The 21,181-nt window shown below is 45.8% G+C and overlaps 1 protein-coding gene and 1 pseudogene across 11 annotated transcripts in view; one reads left to right on the top strand and one right to left on the bottom strand.

Annotated features, from left to right (window-relative positions):
• NVL (nuclear VCP like) overlaps window positions 1–21,181 on the top strand; it is a 96,652-nt gene that overhangs the window by 49,246 nt on the left and 26,225 nt on the right. For 7 of the 11 annotated variants that reach the window (XM_035008645.1, XM_035008643.1, XM_035008642.1 and 4 more), the window contains 2 exons: window positions 612–711; window positions 17,741–17,847. In XM_035008645.1, the coding sequence (XP_034864536.1) occupies window positions 612–711; window positions 17,741–17,847 (207 nt within the window). Of the gene's footprint in view, window positions 1–611; window positions 712–16,863; window positions 17,004–17,740; window positions 17,848–18,085; window positions 18,293–19,258; window positions 20,448–21,181 lie in introns of those variants that run through there. The other 4 variants (XR_004679895.1, XR_004679894.1, XM_035008647.1 and 1 more) reach the window with 4 other exon arrangements.
• On the bottom strand, window positions 9,857–10,167 carry LOC118013000 (annotated as a pseudogene).

The raw sequence follows: 21,181 nt of genomic DNA, 5'->3' as shown, positions 1-21,181 counted from the left end.
CGCACGTACAGAGACACACACAGACAGAGACAGATACATAGAGACACACACACAGACACCCCACTTCTCTTGTCTCCTCCATTATGCATTTAGAACAGTTCTGTGTCCGAGTGAGTTACCTGTCTGTCCACCACCTCCCCGGTCCTTTCTCTTGGATGTTGCCCCAGGGTAGCTCTGCTTTGTACTGTGGGCTTCCAGGAAAAGAGGAAAAGCCTCCATGCCCCAGCCCAAAGATCAGGAACATCTCACATCCTAGGGGATCTCTCTGTGCTGAGTCTACACTTGACCCACGGGAAATCCACTGCAGCCAGCAGATCTTTGAATAACTTGGAGGCAGGAGACTCAGGTTAACCAGGCCTGCCTGTGTCTAGCTGAGAGGCCTGGACAGGTGGTCTCTCTGAGCCTCAGCTTCTTCCTTCTGGAAGACGGGACACCAGGACTTGGGGGAGTTCCTGCTGAGAATGTGTTTTGCACAGCGTCTCTCAGAAAATGATCACCGTTACCTCTTGACCAGAGTTTTCATTCCAATTAGCAAGTCGTTTTGTATGGAAAAACGTGGTGTGTTTTTTCTTTTGTTGGGAACTGATGGAGCTGTCTTTATTGATTTTTAGGCGGGGGCAAGTGTCCGGGTGGTGAATCAGCTACTTACCGAGATGGACGGTCTCGAAGCACGGCAGGAGGTGTTCATTATGGCAGCCACCAACCGGCCAGGTGAGGAGATCGTTTATGTGAAAGCCATGGGATTTACATATATCCTAGTAATGGAAGATGACGTTTAGGAAATCACTTTTGGGCTCATAAGTTGAAATAAAACCTTAGGAAGCTCCTCTGTAAGCTAGAGTGAAAAACAATAGTATTACCGCCCAGATTTCGTGAGATTTTTTTCTATGTTGGCGCTCAGAAGGTAGTCCAGTTGGCAGAAAGCTCAGAATGTACACCATACAAGTGACCATACAAGTATTATCAGAATTTATGTCCTATGGTTTCTCTCAAGCTCGTAGGAAACAAGATCCAGACTGTTCTCACTGTATCTGAAGGTCGAGGATGCATTTTCAAGGGCTTATATCGGCATCATGTCCCTGTACTTGCATTTAACTAGTACTTCAAGTTGTGTGTAAGCTTCAGCGCCGCAAGGGTTGTAGAAAGGGCTCCACACTTCAGACGTGCTTCAGGTGCTCTCACTGTGGGTCCCGCATTCTCTTCCTGTTGTTTAACCCTCCGCCGTCCACGGGAGCCTTGGGCTGTCGTAGCAGCCCCTGCATCAACCCGGGTGTTAACTGCGTCAGCCGGCAGTCCAGCTGATGAAATTGTTCTTTCAGGTCTCAAAAGTTACTTTGGAAGGTGAAACCTTCCTGAATTATGTGCCACTTCATTTTCATATGAAAAATTCACAGATGTTACGGTTTAGACTTTGATGATAGTAAAGTACTGTCTTTGGAGTCGGACGGCACCGGGTTTGAGGCCTGACTGTGGCGCTTCATCTCTTGCCGTTCCATTCCATTCCCCAGTCAGTCTGACTGCCGAGGAGTCGACTGTGGTTCAGCTCCGACACTGACCACACGGAGCTGGCGTCAGGTCCTGTGAGTCCAGGGGTCCTCCCCACCCCCAGTCCGCGCGAGTGGTGTCTCCGGGACACCGCGCGTCTGACCCGCCAGCTTTGCAGCTGAACAATGGATGGATGGATTTCCTGTGTAGGAAAGCGCCATACACTTGGCCCTTAACCAGCACGTATTTCAGTGATGTGGGTCCACTTATACACAGTTTTCTCGCTGAACACAGTGTAGTCCTATAAATGCATTTTCTCTTCCTAATGATTTCCTTAATATTCTCTCTACTTTATTATAAGAATAGGGCACAACATAGCACTCAAAATACGTGTTAATTGACTTGACGTTACCGGCACGGCTTCCAGTCAACAGTAGCTACGAGAAGGTTTTTGGGGAATCGAAGGTTACATGCAGACTTTTGAGGCGGGGGACAGTCGGCACCCCTAACCCTGCGTTGTTGGAGGGTCACTGTACTTAAAGTTGCAGGTTGTTGTAAAGGATGCATGTCGCGCCAGGCCAGGGGGCAGTGCAGGCCCTCGGTGCTCTCTCCCCTTGGAGCTGGGGCACACCCCCCTCCTGGCCCCAGTGTGCTCATGAACCGTGAAGCTCTCCAGAGCTTTGCTTCCTGAGAGAGTTTCTGTGGGGGTTTTATTATATAGTTGTGGTTGACTGAAGTCCATCTCCACCGCCACCCCTTCTCTGCAGAGGTCTGGCTCCAAATTCCAGCCCTCTAATCGCAGGTTTGGTCTTTCTGGTACCTGGCCCATCCTGGAGTTATCTTGGGGCCAACCTTGAGTCCTCTCATTAGCGTAACAAAGACTCCATTCCCTCAGGAAATTCTGGGGGTTGTTGAAGCTTTCTGACAGGAAGGAAGAGCAAATGTATTCATCACTCGTCAGCATCGGCACACGTTCCTTTATCCCACTCACCACTGTCTCTTCATCTGGGAGATGAGGAGAGTGATACCCACTTGGCAGGAGTGTCGTACAGGTCACGTGATGCTGGCAGCAAGTCTCCCGGGGGTGTGGCAAGTAGCTGCTCGGTGACTTACATCATTGCCAAGAGCACTTCGGGTGACCGCGTGGGAGCAGTCATGAGGCCGTGCACTCAGCCATCCTGGAAGAAACCTGGGACATCGCTCAGATTTGCACAGAATCACAGCCCTACCTAGAAAAGGTAGGGCTACTTAGAAAAAGTAGATACAGATTTCCAGAAGACACTCCGGTCTGTAATAAGCCATTCTGTCTTCGGCTCTCACTGTTTTCGTGTTTGGTTACTGTAAACACTTTAGCTTAATCTCTGTAGCCTAGCGAATAAATAGCAGGGCCTTCAGCATCCCTGGGTTTTACTCTAATCCTCTCCTTCCAAATGGCGCAGGAGCATATCCTTTCCTCTGGGTCGTGTTTCCTGATCTCTAGCACCTCTGAATTCTTAACAGTTCTCTGGATTCTTTGTTGTAAAACCTAGGACTGAGTAGACTCAAGGACTGAGTTGTCTGTGCTGAGTTGAGCCAGTGGTTAAGAATGACAGGAAGGCGGTGCTGTGTTTTGTCCCCTCCGGTGTCCCTCACATTGTCTTCCTCGCTCTGCCCCTCCTCCCATCCCTCTGTCCCGAGGGCAAATCCCACTGCCTTGCTCCCTACAGAAATCCAGAAGTAGGTGTTCTAGCTCTTTCACTCCTATGCCTGCCTGGGGCAGTTCTGTTCTCTTGTGTGCTGACCTGTGACACTGTTTGATTGTTTATGATTTGCTTTCTCCCCAGCTTTCAGAAATCTCTTCTTGCCTGATGACTTTTGCCACATTACAAATTACTACAGTACTTAGTGGCTTAAAATCACCATTTTTGCTTTGCGCACAATTTTGTGGGTCAGGGACTCAGGAAGGGCTTGTCTGGAGGTCCCCCTGTGATCCACACGTCCTCAGCTGACGTGGCCGGGCCCAAGGACCCCCTTCCCCGGCCACGCTGTGGTATCTTTGTCCCCCTCCTCTACTCATTGTCCTCTTTCTGGGCCTCCGTGTGGCTTCCCCTGGGGGTTCTGCGTCCTCGTTCTCGCGTGACCAGTGGGTTCCAGGAGACAAGGGTGGAAGCCACCATGCATCCTGAAGGCACCGCTGGGGGCAGAGACAGGGAGGCTCCGCTCTAAGAGCAGGGGATGGGGGGAACGTGAAAAACTGGGTGACTTGAACTCTTCGAATGTACGTTTCTGCCCTCACATTCTCCATTTCATCGAGCATGTTGTAGCTCCCCCACTCTGTCTGGTGTTGAAGATCCGTCACATCATTGTCATGTTCTTTAATTTCTCAGCAGATTCACTGGCTCATCAACTACTTACTGGGTTTTTACTACACGCCAGGCCCTACTAAGCTTTGGGAATTAAGAGGCTAACAATTCAAAAGAATTGTATATATCCTGATTTGGGGCCAGGGCACCTGGAGTAAATGATAGACAGCCAGGGTCAGAGGGTAGAAAATGATGGGTAGTTGGAGAGGAATGCTAATTGAGATATGATGGTCCTGGAAGGGTTCTTCAGGAGGAGTCTGTGAGCACGTGTAGCCGGGAAGCAGGGGGGTGAGATCACCTGGCTCCGGGGGTCCCATACAGACCAGGTTTGGCCGCTCACCACTCACACAACCAAAGGCAGAGGGGCAGGTGGTGGTCAAACAGGAAAGGAGTCTATTTCAGTGAGGCCAACACTGGGAAGATAGGGGGCTAGCATCTCAAAGACAGTCAGTCTCCAAAGTGCTGCAAATACCTCCAGGTTTGCATAAGACAGGTGTGGGACAAAGGTCGCTGGGTCCGTGCTGGTGGGCAGTGAAGGTCGGTCATTGTCTTGGGATCAGTCCGAGGTGGGGTCTTGCTGGCTCCAGGCAGTCCCTATTGCTTGAGGGGTTGGTTTCAGTTCCTACCAGGAGATGCTCTGCCTGCTGGGGTTTTTTGCCTGAGTTAAGAGGTAAGCTGGAAAGAAGAGCTATTCTGTTAGAAAGTACAGACTGAGGTCAGAATGGAGGCGGTTGAACTCAAACGATATGAAGGGTGGAGCCATGCAGAGTCTGGGAGGAGAGCGCTCCAGGTAGAGAGTGAGCAGTGTGAAGGCCCGTGTGAGGATGTTTGTCATGTTGCAGACCCAGCCAGAAGGCAGGGTGCCTGCAGTGAGACAAGCAGGCATGGCGGGGGAACGCAGGGCCTTGGAGGCCACGGAAGGTGCGCCTGTGTTCTGCTGAAATGGGAAGCCCTGGGGGGGGTTTGAGTGAGGAAGTGGTACCATCTCATTTTCCTCCGTATTTCTATTTTTATAAAATATGTGACTACTTTTAGTTTTTTTACTTTGTATTTGGAAACAGTTATAAATTCACAGGAAATTATAAAGAGTGCACAGGGGTTCCATGTACCCGGTTTATCTTAATTGTTACATTTTATATAACTGTGGCACTGCGCACCATGTCAAAACCAGGAAACAGACGTTTGTATAACGTGTGTTTATTTCTGTGCAGTTTCACACACATGTAGATTCCTGAAATGACCACAGCAGTCAAGATGAGAACGATTCCATCAGCACTGAGATCTCCCGCGCGCTGCCCCGAATAGAAACGCCTGCTCTGTCCTCCACCCATAACTCCAGGCAACCACTAACCTGCTCTCTTAACCTACACCACATCACTTCAAGAGTTTGTATGATCAAGGGATCATACAAAATGTGACCTTTTAGGTTGGCTGTGTGTGCCTCGCATAATGCCCTTGAGATGGATTCACATTTTTGCGTGGATCAGCAGTTTGCTCCTGTTTAGTCCTGGGTCGTAGGGGAGGGGCAGTTTGTTTGACCTTTCTCTTCGAGGGCAACTTTACGGTTGTTTCCACTCTTTGTTACACATACCATGAACCTCTGTGTGAATAGGTTCTTGCCTGGACCTAGGGTTTGATTTCTCTGGAATAAACGTCTAGGAGCACAGTGGCTGGGTCATACAGGAAGTATATGGTCAGTTTTTTAAAGAGCTTGTCAACCCTTTTTCCAGAGTGGCTGTACCATGTGACATCTCTGTCAGTAATGGTGTGAGAGATCCAGCTTGTTTGCTTCCTTCCAGTATTTTGTGTTGTCACATCTTGTGATACCGCATCACGGTTGAACTTTGTATTTCTCTAATGGCTCATCAGCCATTAGAACATCTTTTCGTGTGTTTACTTAGCATCCTGTATCTTCTTCATTGAAGTATCTCTTGTGTCCTTTGCCCATTTTCTAAAATTGGACTGCATTCTTTTTTTTTTTAAGATTTTATTTTTAAATAATCTATACTCACAATCCTGAGATCAAGAGTCACACGCTCCACTGACTGAGCCAGCCAGGTGCCCCTGGACTGCATTTTTTTTTTTTTAAGAGTTCTTTATATATTCTAGATATGAGTCCTTTGTCATTTATGTGATTTGCAATATTGTATTTCATTCTGCAGCTTATTTTTTCATCCTCTTAACAACAAAGAGACTCCACGTATCTTTTTAAGTTTTTATTTATTTAAGTAATCTCTACACCCCATGGGGGCTTGAATTTACGACCCCAAGATCAAGAGTTGCACGCTCAGAAGACTGAGCCAGTCAGGCGACCCTTTAATGTATTAATATTTCCCTTTATATATTCTGCTTTGGGGAGCATTTCTAAGAACTGTTTTTTAGTTTTATGTCCCCCAAATTTTCTCTAGTATTTTCTTCTAAAAGTTTTATGGTTTTATGTTTTTATGCTTAAAGTCTGTAATCTGTTTTTAGTTAACTTTTATTTTCCCTCTGTGAATCCAATTCCTCCATCATTTTTTGAAGACTATCCTTCATTCAGTCACTTTTGCACCTTTGTCAAAAATCAGTTGGCATATACCAGCAATGGACAATTAGAATTTGAAATTAAAACACAATACCGTTGCTGTGCCTGGGTGGCTCAGTCAGGTAAGTATCTGACTCTTGGTTTCAGCTCAAGTCATGATCTCAGGTTCATGGGGCTCCATGCTCAGTGGGGCATCTGCTTCTCTCTTTCTCCCTCTGCCTCTCCCCCTGCTCATGTTTTTTATCTCCCTCTCTCTCAAATAAAAATTATAAATCTTAAAAAAATGATCTATATGAGGAAAAGGACAAAACTCTAATGAGAGAAATCAAAGAAGATACAAGTAAACAGAGAAAGCTCATGTTCGTAGATAGGAAAACTGAATACTGTCAAGATTGTCAGTCTTCCCAACTTGATTTATAGATTCAATGCAGTCCTAATCACAATCATAGCAGGTTATTTTATGGATATTGACAAACATTCTAGAGTTTGTATGGAGAGGCAAAGTCCCAGGATGGCTAACACAATATTGAAGGAGAAGAAAAGAGTTGAAGGACTGACACTACCCGACTTCAAGACTTAGTGTAAAACTACAGTAATCCAGACAGTGTGGTATTGGTGAAGAATAAAAGAAATAAATCAGTGGAACAGAGCAGAAGCCTGAAGTAGACCCACACAAATATAGTCCGCTGGTTTTTTATAAATGAGCAAAGGCAATTGAATGGAGAAAGGATAATCTTTTCAAGAAATGGCACTGGAAGAACTGGATCCTCACCAAAAATGACTCTAGACATAGATCTTACCCTTTTATAAAAATTATCTCAAAATGGATCATAGACCCAAATGTACAGTACAAAACAATAAAACTCCTAGAAGAGAGCAGGAGAAAATCCAGGTGACCTTGTGTTTGGTGATGACTTTTAGATACAACATCCAAAGCACAATCCATGAAGGAAAGAAATTGGTATGTTGAACTTCATTACAATGAGAAACTTCTTCTATGAAAGACATGGTTAAGAGAATAAAAAAACAAGGCAGAAACTGGAAGAAACTATTTGCAGAACACAGACCTGATAAAGGACTGTGCAATGGCCTGAATGTTGTGTCCCCCACCCCAAATTTATTATGTGGAAATCATTACCCCAGATGTCAGAATATAGGAGATGGGGCATTTGGTAATGAGGTCACGTGGCTGGGCCTTCACCAGTGGGATTAGTGCCCTTATAAAGGGGCACAATGAGAAGGTGGCACAGTCTGCAGCCCACAAGCAGGCTCTCCCTGGCACCCAGCCACGTGGGTACCCTGACCTCAGACTTCCAGCCTCCAGAACTCTGAGAAATTTCTGTTGTGTACGATGCACTCAATCTGTGGTCTTTGTTATAAGAGCCTAAATTGACTAAGCTTGATATCCAAAATAGACAAAGAACTCTTAAAAACTCAACAATGAGAAAACAGATGTACTAAAGATCTAAGCAGACTCCTCACCAGAGAAGATGTACAGATGGCAAATAAATACATGGAAAGATGTTCAACAGCGTCGCATGTTATGAGGGAAATGCAAATTAAAACAACAGAGCTACCATTGCACACTTATTGGGATGGCTGAAATCCAAACACAGACAATGCTAAATGCTGACAAGAATATGGAGCAACAGGAGCTAGCTCTCGGTGGTAGTGGGAATGCAAAATGGTGCAGCCACCGGAAAGACAGTCTGGCAGCTTCTTTAAAAATGCAAGAGGGACACCCGTTGGGCTCAGTCGGTGGAGTGTGTGACTCTTGATCTCAGGGTTGTGAGTTTGATCCCCACATTGGGTGTAGGTATTACTTAAAAATAGAATCTTTAAAAGAAAGAAAGAAACATCCTTACCATAGAGTCCCTAACTTGTAATTGTGGGTTTCTTGATGCTCCTTTAATTCCCGTCAGGTTTGCTGCACATATTTTGCAGTTCTCTTGTGCATATTCGTTTAGAATTGTCTTCTGGTGGCCTGATCTTTATGTTCTGTCATTACGTTATGTCCTTCTCAGTCCCTGGCAAGTTTCTTTCTTCTGAAATGTATTTTATCTGCTATTATAGCCATTTCTGATTTTTTTTGATTGATGTTTCCATGGTATATCTTTTCTATCCATTTACTTTCAACCTATTGATGTCATTACATGTGAAGTGAGTTTCTTATAAACAGCATATAAGGTCATTTTTAAAATCCACTCTGTCAATTTCTGCCTTTTATTTGGTATATTTAGACCATTTACATTTAGTGTACATTTTTACTCTTCCCATAGTTTTTTCTTTTCTGATGTTCCTAATTTTTTTTCTATCATTTCCTTTTTGTTTTAGGAACTTCCTTGAGCTCTTCTTTTTTTTTTTTCAAGGTACGGAAGAAAATTTATTTAGCTTTGTGAGGCTTTACTTTCACAATAATACATACCCTTGGCACTGTAAGACCCTATTAAAGTTTCATAAATTGCCTTAGTAAGGTAAATATTTAGGTTGATTTTATGAGACTTTCAGACATTAAGTTTGAGAAAGTTAATGGTTTCCAGAATTTGCACAGATGATGACAATTAAAACAGTAAAATAAAGAATAAGACTTTCTTAACACCCCTAATAACATAGTGAGTTGCAATTTCTAATCAAACACCTATTTCTAGGTTATATTCATTTTGATTTCTTATTTTCCATTTTAAACTCTGGTATTTTCTTCTGAATATAGGTTACAAATTTGTGTTAACTCCCAGTTTTAATACCACAAAGTCACCTGTTTTACCTTGACTATATTTTTATCATTTAGTGTAGGATACACTTTTTTTTTTTTTTAAGATTTTCTTTATTTTTTGACAGAGAGAGACACAGTGAGAGAGGGAACACAAGCAAGGGGCGTGGGAGAGGGAGAAGCAGACTTCCCGCGGAGCAGGGAGCCCGATGCGGGGCTCAATCCCAGGGCCCTGGGATCATGACCTGAGCCACCCAGGCGCCCCTAGGATACACTTTTTAAACTAGTTATACTCCAGTAACTTTGTGAATGAAAAAAAGGGGAAGAAAACTAAGAACAAATAATGGAGTCATTCTTTCACTGATCCTCATCCAGTTTCAGGAAAATCACTTCCCCAAAGCAGCAATTCTAATAAATCTTTCCATGTCTAAAAAGAAACTGAAACCAAAGGGAAATCATGGGAAACCTGTGATAGTTTACTAGATATTGTGTGCTTTTAGTAGCTCAACACTAGTAATACTTGATAATCGAGAGTAAATTAATAGGCTAACATTTAAAAATGTATACTTTAATAAGCCTATAAACAATTAGGTAAGCTTGTGGAGAAGCTGACCAAGATACATATATTAGGAGATACAGTTGTCCATCTAAATTTTCTAGATTTCTTTTTTTTTTTTTGGCAGAGTATTTATTCAAGTTGTTTACTATATAATTTCTCATGCGCCATTTTGGAAGTCCTTTATTGTAAAGACTAGTCTTCTGTCTGATGACAAACAGCAGCCACACTGTCAGTGATTATTCTGGACCTCCATGTTGGATAAATTCAATTTCTTCTTGAGATGCAAGTTTCCTTCTTATTTCTGAGGTAATGTTTTTATTATTTCTGTAGTGTCTGGTGGACCCTGATGCACCAGCAAATCTGGGGATTTATTCCCCTTAGAATGCTGTGAAATTGAAGAAGAGTGAGACGGTAGTGCTGCTGATCTCAAAACTTCTCATACGTTAGGTTTAGGATTGTCTCTTCTGTCAGGGAACCTTATTAATGGAGTATGTGGCTTGACTACCTGAACGACCCTGCTGGCAGACGCCATCTTACTGCCCATCATGACCCCAGGATGGGACAGCAACTTTGAGGGCACTCGCTAGGTGCAGAGATAACAGGAGTCCTCCTTGAGCTATTCGTTTAGGTATGTTCAACTTGTAGCAAATTTTCTTGGTTTTCATTTACCTGCAAATGTCTTGGTTTCAGGTTCTTTCTTGAAGCCTGTCTTTGCTAGATAGGGAGTTCTGGGTTGACAGTTCTTGTCTGCCAGTACCTGAAAACTGTGCCATGTCCTGCCAGCACTCATGATTTCCGAACACAGACCTGCTGTCGTTTGAATGTCCTAACTGCACAGGGAGGGTGTCACTGTGCTCTGCTTTTATTTTTTTTTTTAATATTTTACTTATTTATTTGAGACAGAGAGAGGGAGAGAATCCCAGGTAGGCTCCCCACGCAGTGCAGAGCCCGATGCAGGGCTTGATCCCACAACCCTGATAACACGACCTGAGCTGAAACCAAGACTGAGCCACCCAGGATCCCCTCAAATACTTTTTAGCTCTTTCTCTTTTCCTCCCGGGACTCCTATGACACACACATTAGATCTTTTGTTATAGTCCTATAAATCACTGAGGCTCTGTTGCTGGTTTTTTTTATTCTCTGTTTTCTCTGTGTTGTTCACACTTGGTAATTTCTGTTCTTCAGGTTCACTGATTCTTCTCTCTGACGTCTCCATGGTTCCATTGAGCCTGTCCAGATAGGTTTTCCTTTTGTTTAAGTTTTGCCATTGAAAATTTTCCATATACTTCTTTACATCTTCTCTTTCTTTGCTGAGACTTCATTTTTTTTTCATTTGTCTCAAGCCTGTTCATGATTGCTCCCATAAATGCTTTTATTGTGGCTGCAGTAAAACCCTTGTCAGATGACTCCAACATCTGGGTCATCTCTGGTCCAGCTTCTATGTTTCTTTTCTCATTAAAGTTGAGATTTTTCTGGTTCTTGTTTCAACAGATAATTTTCAGTTGTATCCCGGACATTTGAGTATTAAGAAACGTTGAGTATTATCTTACTTATATTTTCTCCTTTGAGGTCTTCTCTGACTGTGCAGGGGAAGGGCAAGAGCCTCACAGCCGCAGGCTAAGAGAAGAAGCCTGGGCTCACACTGCCCGGGTGGGGAGATGTGTCATTCCCGCTGGGCCTCCGTTAGCATCCCCTTGGCCCAGGGTGGGGGCGCCTTATACTCTCCCCCACAACCCCAGGACCCGGGAAGGGCAGAGGTGGAAATGTCAGCTCTCCACTGGGCCTTCTCTGACACTGCCCAGCATGAAAAGAGAAACCCACACAGGGAGGCAGCTGTTAAAATTCAGATGACACTGAAAAGCGGAGGATAAAATTACCCTCTCTGTCCCTGCCCAGAGGCAACCACTGGTAAAGTCTGTGAGCTGTATCTTCGGTATGTTCTCCATGTTTTCAAATGATGTGCTCATACTGCTGTTTCTTACCAGTTTCATACGGTGCCGTTACTACTTTGTAAAGCACACGAAGATTTCTGTTACGTTTACTGTTTCTCCACACGCGGCCGCCGTCACCACCACCCCGTCATCCCCATGTGATAATACCGTTTCTGCACAACTTTTGGTTCAATCACCAGTCACTGTTTATATTACCAGGACCGTGTACCTATTTCTCTGCGTGGACCCAGGAGTTACACTGCGATTAGGGTTCTGTTTTCACATAACCTTTTCATTCTTAGATGTGGAAACTCTCGTTTTCTTTCTCTTACTTTGTTTTGTTTCTGTTCTTCATCAGATATACAGATAGTGGTGAGTATTATTTGTGTCTGTGACGTATTTTGCTCTTGTTTCCAGAGCTTTCTCTGCTCTGGCTCCCGTCTGGGCTTTTTGAGTTTGGTATATTTGAGGGTATCTCTCTTCCACACTCATTACTGATTGGTAGCCTGGCTGAGTACAGGATTTTGAGTTCAAAAATTGTTTTTTCGTGGTTTGTAGGCCATGCATTTTTTTCTCTTAAAAGTTTTATGTTGGGGCGCCTGGGTGGCTCAGTTGGTTAAGCGACTGCCTTCGGCTCAGGTCACGATCCTGGAGTCCCAGGATCGAGTCCCGCATCGGGCTCCCTGCTCGGCAGGGAGTCTGCTTCGCCCTCTGACCCTCCCCCCTCTCATGAGCTCTCTCTCTCAAATAAATAAATAAAAAATCTTAAAAAAAAAAAAAGTTTTATGTCATCCTGATTCTTTTTATGTGACTTAAAAAAAAAAAGATTCTATTTTTTTTTTTTTTTAAGATTTTATTTATTCATTTGAGAGAGAATGAGATAGAGCATGAGAGGGGGGAGGGTCAGAGGGAGAAGCAGACTCCCTGCCGAGCAGGGAGCCCGATGCGGGACTCGATCCTGGGACTCCAGGATCGTGACCTGAGCCGAAGGCAGTCGCTTAACCAACTGAGCCACCCAGGCACCCAAAAAAAGATTCTATTTTTAAGTAATCTCTACACCCAACATGGGGCTGGAACTCACAACCCGGAGATCAAGAGTCACACACTTTACCGACTGAGCCCTCCAGGCATGCCTTATATGACTTTTTGTTTATTTGTTTCGTGTGTGTGCTTAGGACTTGGTGAGTCTTAACCTCCTGAATTGGTCTTTTAAATTTCTTCTTTTCTCCTAATTTCCATTTCTGTCCTAATTTTTCCCCTACTTTTTGAGGTATTGGTTTTTAGAAAGTAAGTGAAAGATTGTTGTGTCACCCTTCCGCCTGTGGGTGCTCACAGGACCTGCCACAGCTCTCCTGTGGTGTGGGGTCCACCAGCGTCACACCCTGCCCTGAAAATACACTGCTTCCCATGCTTGACCCCAGGAGATGAAGCGCCTTGCACAACGTACAGCTAGACCACAGACGCCCTGACTGATCTCCCTTCTCCTGGCTCCGAGGGACTGTCTGTTTCCACTCCATCCCCCGTCGGCCTGGTTAAAAACACTGCTGCCCGGCATGCAGATGTGTGAGATCCGAATAGCCACGCCAGTTTGTTCCTCGTTCTTGCGCTCGGCAGGTGTCTGTGCCCTACCGTAGCCACACAGAATCCAGAAAGTTTCTGTGCACAGCTCAGGTGAAGAAAGAAATAAGTACGTTATGGTGGATAAGCTTTTGGACAAGAATTAGGTACGCGGTTTTATATTTGAGAGAAAGCTTCTAGTTGAGGGTCCCCATCTGTTGTAAGCCCTTAGTGATTGCCGGGTGACGGGGGATGGCTTACATGGAAGAGATTCACTTCATACTCGTAGGCTATTCATTCATCCACTTCGAGTTCCAAGTCAACTGCTGTGTTCCCTTACCTATCCGGCTTTGGGTCACGGCAGTGCCTAGGGGCCGTGGTCAGACCAGGGTGTCTTGCCCTTTGGCACAGGATTTCCCTTTTAAAGATGCCTTATACCCCGGCATTACTTCTGCTGGGTCACAGGAACCTGGTACATAAGAGAACCCAGGAAGTATTTGCTTACTGAATCGTAAGAAGAGGCCTACTTCTGTTTCATGGAGGCTGGTCGATCTTGTAATAATTTTCACTCAGCATATTATCGATGGTCTTACTTGTCTGAGGATGGATCCAGTTTCTAAGAAAATCCACTTCATTGAGAGGTGACATACCATGAACTTTACCCATTTTAGGTACAAGATTCAGTGGTTTCGTGCATATTTGTAGACTCCTGCAGCCATCCCAATGATCGGATTTTAGAACATTTCTGTCACCCTAAAAAGCAATCTGTCTGTTGGCCATCACTCGCCATCCTCCGCCACCTCCAGCACTTCTGTCTCTGTAGGCTTCCCTGTCTTGGCTAGCTTATGTAATGTGGCTGTCGCCTCTGCCTGTCTTCACCCAGCATCCCGGGTTCAAGGCTCGTCCCTGTTGCAGCACATAGCGACACTTTCTTCCGGTTGCCGGATAATGGTCCTTTGGGTGGATATACGACATTTGATTCATTCAGCAGTCGATGGACATTTGGGTTGTTTCCACTTTGGGGCTTGTGATAATGCTGCTGTGAACATCCGGGTACAAGTTTTTGTGTGGACGGACATATATTATCATTTCTTTGGGATAGGTACTCAGGCGTGGGATGGCTGGGTCACGTGGTGATTGTGTTTACCATTTCAAGAATCAGCCAGACTTTTCCGGACTGGCTGCAGCATTTTACATTCCTGCTAGCAGTTGTAACAAAGCGTGTGGGAGTTGCGATTTCTCCACATCCTTGCCAACCCTTGTTACGTCTGTCTTTCTGAATGTAGCCATTCTAGTGGGTATGAGGTAGCATTTCACTGTAATGTATCTTCAGCCTTGTTATGGAGTAGTAAGACTTACTCTAGATAGAAGTCCACAACCAGATATGTGATGTGCATACGTTTTCTCCCAGTCTCTGGGTTGTCTTTTCACTTTCTTAATGGTATAATTTAAGGAACAAAAGTTTTAAATTTTGGTGAAGTCCAATGTATCAATTTTTTTTAATCACGTGCACTTTTGTTGACATGTCATATCTTAAAAAAATCATTGCCTAACACAAGGTCACAAGCAGGGGAGAGGCAGAGGCAGAGGGAGAAGCAAGCTCCCCACTGAGCAGGGAGCCCAATGCGGGACTCGATCCCATGACCCCGGGATCATGACCTGAGCCGAAGGCAGACGCTTAACCGACTGAGCCACTCAGGCGTCCCCTAAGAATGTTTTCTAATCATAATTGGGATTTTTACATCAGGCTTTACTTTTGAGCATGCAGGTCTGGCTTTAAGATCTACTTGTATATTGAAGTTAAAACACATTTCTACCATGTGGCATAAACATAGATGCACAGATCATTGAAACATGGTAAGATCTAAAAATATCCCCCCACATATTTGGATAATTGGGTTCTTATAAAACACAAAGGCCATGCAGGAGTGCCTGGGTGTCACAGTTGGTTAAGCGTCCGACTCGGTTTCAGCTCACATCATGATCTCGGGGTCGTGAGATCGAGTCCCATGTCCAGCTCTGCACTCAGCATTGGGTCCGCTTGTCCCTCTCCCTCTGCTCCTCCCCACCTCTTGAAAGCACATGTGCTTGCTCTCTCTCTCAAATAAATAAATAAAAATCTTTAAAAAACACACATACAAAGGCCATGCAGTGGACAAAGAATAGCCTTTTCAACAAAGTGTGGAACAATCAGCTATCCATATGCAAGGGACGCCTGGGGGGCTCAGTTGGTGAAGCGTCCACCTTCGGCTCAGGTCATGACCCCAGCGTCCAGGGATCAAGTCCCACATTGGGCTCCCTGCCCAGCGGGGAGCCTGCTTCTCCCTCTTCCTCTGCCCCTCCCCCCGCTCATGCGCGCACTCTCTCTCATAAATAAATTAAATCTTTAAAATGAAAAGATATCCATATGCAAGAAAAATCACCTTTAATCCACACACCTCTTACCACATGCAAAAGTTAACTCAAAATGGATTAAAGACCAGTGAAAAGTCGTAGCTGTAAAACCCCTGGAAGAAAACAGAGGAGAAATGTTTCCTATCATGGATTAAGTGAAGATTTCTTAGATGTGACCCCAAAAGCACAACCTTTTAGAGCAAAAGGATAAATTGAACTGCTCTTCATAAGATGCCACTGAGCGAGCACAAGGACAAACCACACAGACTAGGAGAAAATACTTAAAGAGTGTATATGTGATGAAGGATTTATATCCGGAACATGGAATGGATTCTCAAAACTCAGCAACAGAAGAACATTAAAAATTGGCTAAAGACTGCAGACCCCTCCCCGTTGTAGGTATGCATGCGGCAGAGACACATGAAAACGTGCTCGACCTCGTTAGTCATCAGGAAAGTGCAAGTGAAAGCCACAATGAGATACCACTACAAACCTTAGATCTAACTAAAATCAAAATGACTATACCAAGTATTGGCAAGGACAGGGGAATGTAAGGTGGCACAGCTAGTTTGGAAAACAGTTTGTTGGTGTTTTTAAGGTTCAGCCTACCCCTGTGGAGGGATGTGGCCGTAGTGCTCTGCGTCCCACACTTAGGGACTCACCAGAGAGCAAGGAAAGCACACACCAAGACTGATAAGTGACTGCTCCAAAACTGGAAACCAAATGTTTATCAACAGAGGAATGGAAAAATAAATCCAGGCATATCCACAGGGGGCTACTACCCGGCCATAAAGAATCAAGTACTAATGCACACAAGAACTTTGGGGAACCTGAAAACAATTCTGTTGAGTCAAAGAAAGCAGAGTACATAGTGCATGCTTGCACGTCTATAAAATTCCAGAAAATGTGAACTAATCTGTAGTGGTAGAACAGATGAGCGGCTGCCTGGGGATTGAGGGCGTGAGGGGAGAGTGGCAGGGAAAGGCCACAGTGGGGTCCTCAGTAATTTTTTAAATTGTAAAGGTTTCCTGAGACCTGTGTGGGGTCCTTCGCCCTGTAGGGTAAGACGGCGCTCAGGCTGCGGGTTAGTGTTCCATCATGATGCTGCAGGTGTTCGGCAGTCAACTTTCCTTTTCTTCCCTATTGCCAAGTAGTATATCCTAGCATCTCAAGAGAAAGTCCAATGTGTTGAACATTGAAAGGTCACTGAATTAAGTATTTAGCTTCCCCAAGGTAACTGAAGAACAAAACTAACAGAATCAGAATTTCAGCTAGAAAGAACTCTTCCTCTTTATGGAAGAATAAATAAATGGTTAAGTCTGAGTGTGTGCATTAGAAAACACGAGACCCATTACTTATAGGTGCACCTGTGTGTGAACAACGGTCTTATCACTGTGAGCTATGGGAAGCTTCTCCAGAATGGTTGAGGGCTCTTCGTGGAGGAACCTCAATGTCAGGCAGCGTTTGGGGCCTGCTCTTTGCTCCTGGTACCGAGAGTCTGGTGAGCACCAATGAGGGCAAGAGTTTCTTCTGGGGGACTCAGGGAAGGCTTCCTGGAGGAGGTGTTGTTTGAGAATCCCCCTATGTGTAAATGAGGAAGAAAGTTTAGGGAGAAACGAAGTACTGAGAGCAAAGAGAAGAAGGCTTTGTTTAGGGAACAGCAAGAGGTGTGGTCGGTGGGGTGTGGGAGTCGTGGAGAATGTGAGGAGAGAGGGAGCTAGGATGGGAGCGATCAGGTCCTTGAGGGCCTTCGTGCTGTGGTGAGAGATATGGGCTTGGTTCTGCTGCAGGGAACACCAGGTGAGGGTCAGCAGATGTTTTAGGAAGATGGCGGCATCGCACGGGGTCCCAGAGAGGGGAGGTTTAGAGACAGGACCAGTTAGGAGGATGCGACATTCGGCCCTGACTGAGGACAGGGTAATGGGAGGCCCCCCGCCAGAACTGGGAAAAGGTACCGAGGTCAGAGGAAGGAGAGAAACCTGCCGGAATTCCAGGCTCGTGTGGCGGTCCTCGTCTGAGCCAGAGAACCCTGGCAGCACACGGGTTTGGGCAGGAACGTGGGCTGGACTTCTCTGAAGGTTATACTTTCATGAGGAGGTACTTTTAATTTTAATAAAGTCTAATTTATCAATTTTTTTTCTTTAAAAAAAAGTCCTCTTCCCACATCTCATGTTAATTTTTTTTTAAAAGATTCTATTTTATTTATTGAAGACTTTTGACCCCCCCCTTCTTCTCTAGATATCATTGACCCTGCGATCCTGCGCCCCGGACGCCTAGACAAAACACTGTTTGTGGGTTTGCCACCCCCAGCAGACCGTCTGGCCATCCTAAAAACCATTACAAAAGTGAGTACAAAGGAAATGGCATGTTTTTGTGTGTTTCTCTCCTTTTAGATACAGACAGGTATCTGTAGCTTTAAATATTTGCTCAGCCTGTGTCTCCCAAAGAAAGGTGAATGATTCTGATAATTGAAGAGATTGTCTATTCTTTTTTATTTGCTTAAAATAAAAGGGATATTGAGAGTTATATGCTCGACTGATACATTTGAGATTTTACTCTCTTCGCACTTTTTTGTTCTTTTAGATCTTTGATAGAGAAATTGCCCTTGGAGGAATTTGAAATGGAACAGAAACTTTAGGAGCTGAGAAGTGAATAGACACAGACCGTTATAAATATCCGGGGAAACTGAGTCTCAATCACAGTGTTGAGTCTGTCCTCCATGTTTCTATATGCCAACTTTTTTTAAAAAAGATTTTATTCATTTATTTGAGAGAGAGCATGTGCATGAGTGAGGGGAGGGCCAGAGGGAGAGAGTCTGGGGCTGACTGTGCACGGAGCACAGAGCCTGACGGAGGGCTCAGTCCCACAACCCTGAGATCACGACCTGAGCTGAAACCAAGAATCGGACGCTCAACCAAATGCGCCACCTAGGCACGACCCCCCCCCCTTTTAAATAAACTACACCTCACGTGAGCTTCAAACTCATGACCCCAAGATGAAGGGTCAACACTACCAACTGAGCCAGCCAGGCCCCCCTGGTACACGCCAACTTTTATGATGCCTGTATAGTATTCATGTTGCTATTTTTATAAAAATAATAAACAATACTGACAAAATACAAGACGAAAGCAATCACCCTGAATTGTACGGCTACAAAAATAATGCGTGTTGACATTTAGTGCAGACATCATTCCTGACATCTTTATTCAGCGTGGGTGGTGGGTGGTTCAGAGAAGGGGGGGCTGCAGACTTAAATACGTTAAATAGAGTTAACTTTTTTTAGTTTAAAAAAAGTCCAAGCCTAAAGCAATTATTAAACCTCCAGTAAATGTTTTTCTCCATAAATGATATTATTTCCTAAAATAGCACCCTAAGGGTTAAAAATGTAAAAAGATCAGGAAAGCCAAGTAAGCAGCGGAACCGCTCATTTTTGTTTTAAGATTTTTTTATTTTTATTTGAGAGAGAGTGGGGGTGAGGGGCAGAGGGAGTCTTCCCATCCAAGTACTAACCAGGCCCGACCCTGCTTAGCTTCCGAGATCAGACGAGATCGGGCGCGTTCAGGGTGGTATGGCCGTAGACGGGGCAGAGGGAGTCTTAAGCAGACTTAGCACTGAGTGAGCCTTAGTCTCACAACCCTGAGATGGCAACCTGAGCTGAAACCAAGAGTCAGACAAGATGGTTCCTGCCTTTATTTGGTTTCTACTAGTAAATGTTAAACCTTACACGTGTGTGGTATTCTCTTTCTATATCGGCAGAGGAAGATTCCGGGCCGTCATTACCTAAAACTGCATAGAGCCGTGTCTGCCACTACCTCCCGAAGGAGGGGGCACGAGGGTGACCAGCCTTGTGGGTGGAGGCCCCAGTGAGAGCAGTCTGGAAGACTGCCTGGAGGAAGTGAAGCTAGAGGCTGTGAAGTGAGGTGCACTGGACACGAGCCCGTTTCAAGGGGCTACGTGTGAGAACTGGGTCTGGTGTGAATGAACAGGTTGCTGGATGGACCGTAGAGTTGAGGGGCAAAGACAGAGGAAGAGAAACTCTCCGCTTGGGCCACTCAGTGGATGGGGGTCTGGGAACGAGGAGCTGCTGCTGCCCGAGGTCGGTCTCCAGGCGCGAGTTGGCTTGGAGCCTGGGAGCTCGGGAAAGCCCTCTGGCCACTACCAGCATGGCTGCCAGTCAGAGACCTGAAGACACGTGGCTTCAGTGCGGTGCTCTCGACCTAGGGCGGCCTGACAGCCAGCAGCCCACCCCTGGGCAGCAGCTGGGGACACTTGTTGGGGGTTCAGGCCGGGGGCGAGCTACGGTGCACAGAACAGCCCCGCAGCACCACATACCTGACCCACGACGTCCGCAGTGCCACAGCCAGGTAATGCTGCTGTCGTCATGCGTCCTGCATCTCTGTAGCCAGCGAGCTCGGTGACGGGTGCACGCAGCGTTTCCGTCCCCGCCCTGGGCTCTGTCCGGGAGCTGTGTTACCGAGGTGTTGTTTGCTTTGGTTAAAGCGTGTGTGTACAAACACAGACGTACAAGCATGTGCACATGCTCCTAATTTGTTTCCATATGTTCCTTGTAGTTGTGATGGCCCGATAATCCTTCCTTCCTTCTACTCTTGCCCCCGGGGTAGCACAAAGACTGGAGGAGGCGTGCCAGACCGGAGCTGTGTGGTGCTCAGGGCCGCACACATTCGGACCCAGGGCGGTGACCGATCGCTGTTTCCCTCATGTTCTCCTCTGTGGGTGCTCGGCACCGCGGGACAGCCTGACGCTTCCTCCAGCTAGAATCCCGGTGCCACAGTTATTAGTCCTCAGACTCGGATAAAAGCACCCCACCTCAAAGGCAAAGTTATTAAGAAAATAAGAGAATAGAATATTGTGCACGTGAAGGATCTCTCGGTCAACAAGCATGTGCACTCGGTGAGGATGGGAAACCCTCGGACACAGGCCTTCCCTCTGAGGGGCTTGTCTCCTAGATGACAGGGTGATACGCACGTTTATAAATGTGAGGCCCCTGATGGTGTCAGGCCAGGCCCGAGGTCAGGGGCCCTGCTTCAGTCCGCCGCCTTGTATTTCCAGATGTCCTGTCGTAAGCATATAGTATGTGGGGGGAGGGGGGTCCTTTTTTTTTTTTTAATAGTTACCTGGCATAAATGTGGAGGTTTAGGAGGAAGTGTGTAGAATTAGAGACAACGGTCCTTTGGGCAACTTCCACGCACAAAGTTGTGAATATGGAGAGAAAAAAACCAGAAAAGGACATTTTAATAGGAGAATCAGTGTGACTTTAAAAGCAGCTTTCTGGAGCACTGTGGTCCATTCTCAGCATCTGTCAGTGATAAAGGCAAAGGAGGGCTTTTGGTGATTTCCTCTCTGACCCTAGTGGCTATTTTTGCTTCATTTAGGGGTGTGCTGCCTGCCTCCGTGGGAGCCTCAGAGCCTCACACCCAGACCTGCAGGGGGACGGTTCTCAGCGCCTGGGCGCCTGCCCACCCACAGAGGGCTGCTCACCCTGCAACACCCACCCTGCCCCCTCCTCCTCCACCCCCCTCCTCTCCGTCCTCTCCATCCTCCCCTTCTCCCTTCTTCCTCCCCCTCCCTCCCCCATTCCTTCCTCTTCCTCCCTCCCTCTCCTCCCTCCTCTCCCTCTGTCTTCCCCCTCCCCCTCCTTCCCTCATTCCTTCCTCCCCC

The sequence above is a fragment of the Mirounga leonina genome, unplaced genomic scaffold (genome assembly GCF_011800145.1).
Source record: "Mirounga leonina isolate KUSES-001 unplaced genomic scaffold, KU_Mleo_1.0 Mir_152, whole genome shotgun sequence".
Taxonomy (NCBI): Eukaryota; Metazoa; Chordata; class Mammalia; order Carnivora; family Phocidae; genus Mirounga; species Mirounga leonina.
This window is presented reverse-complemented; position numbering and strand designations above follow the sequence as displayed.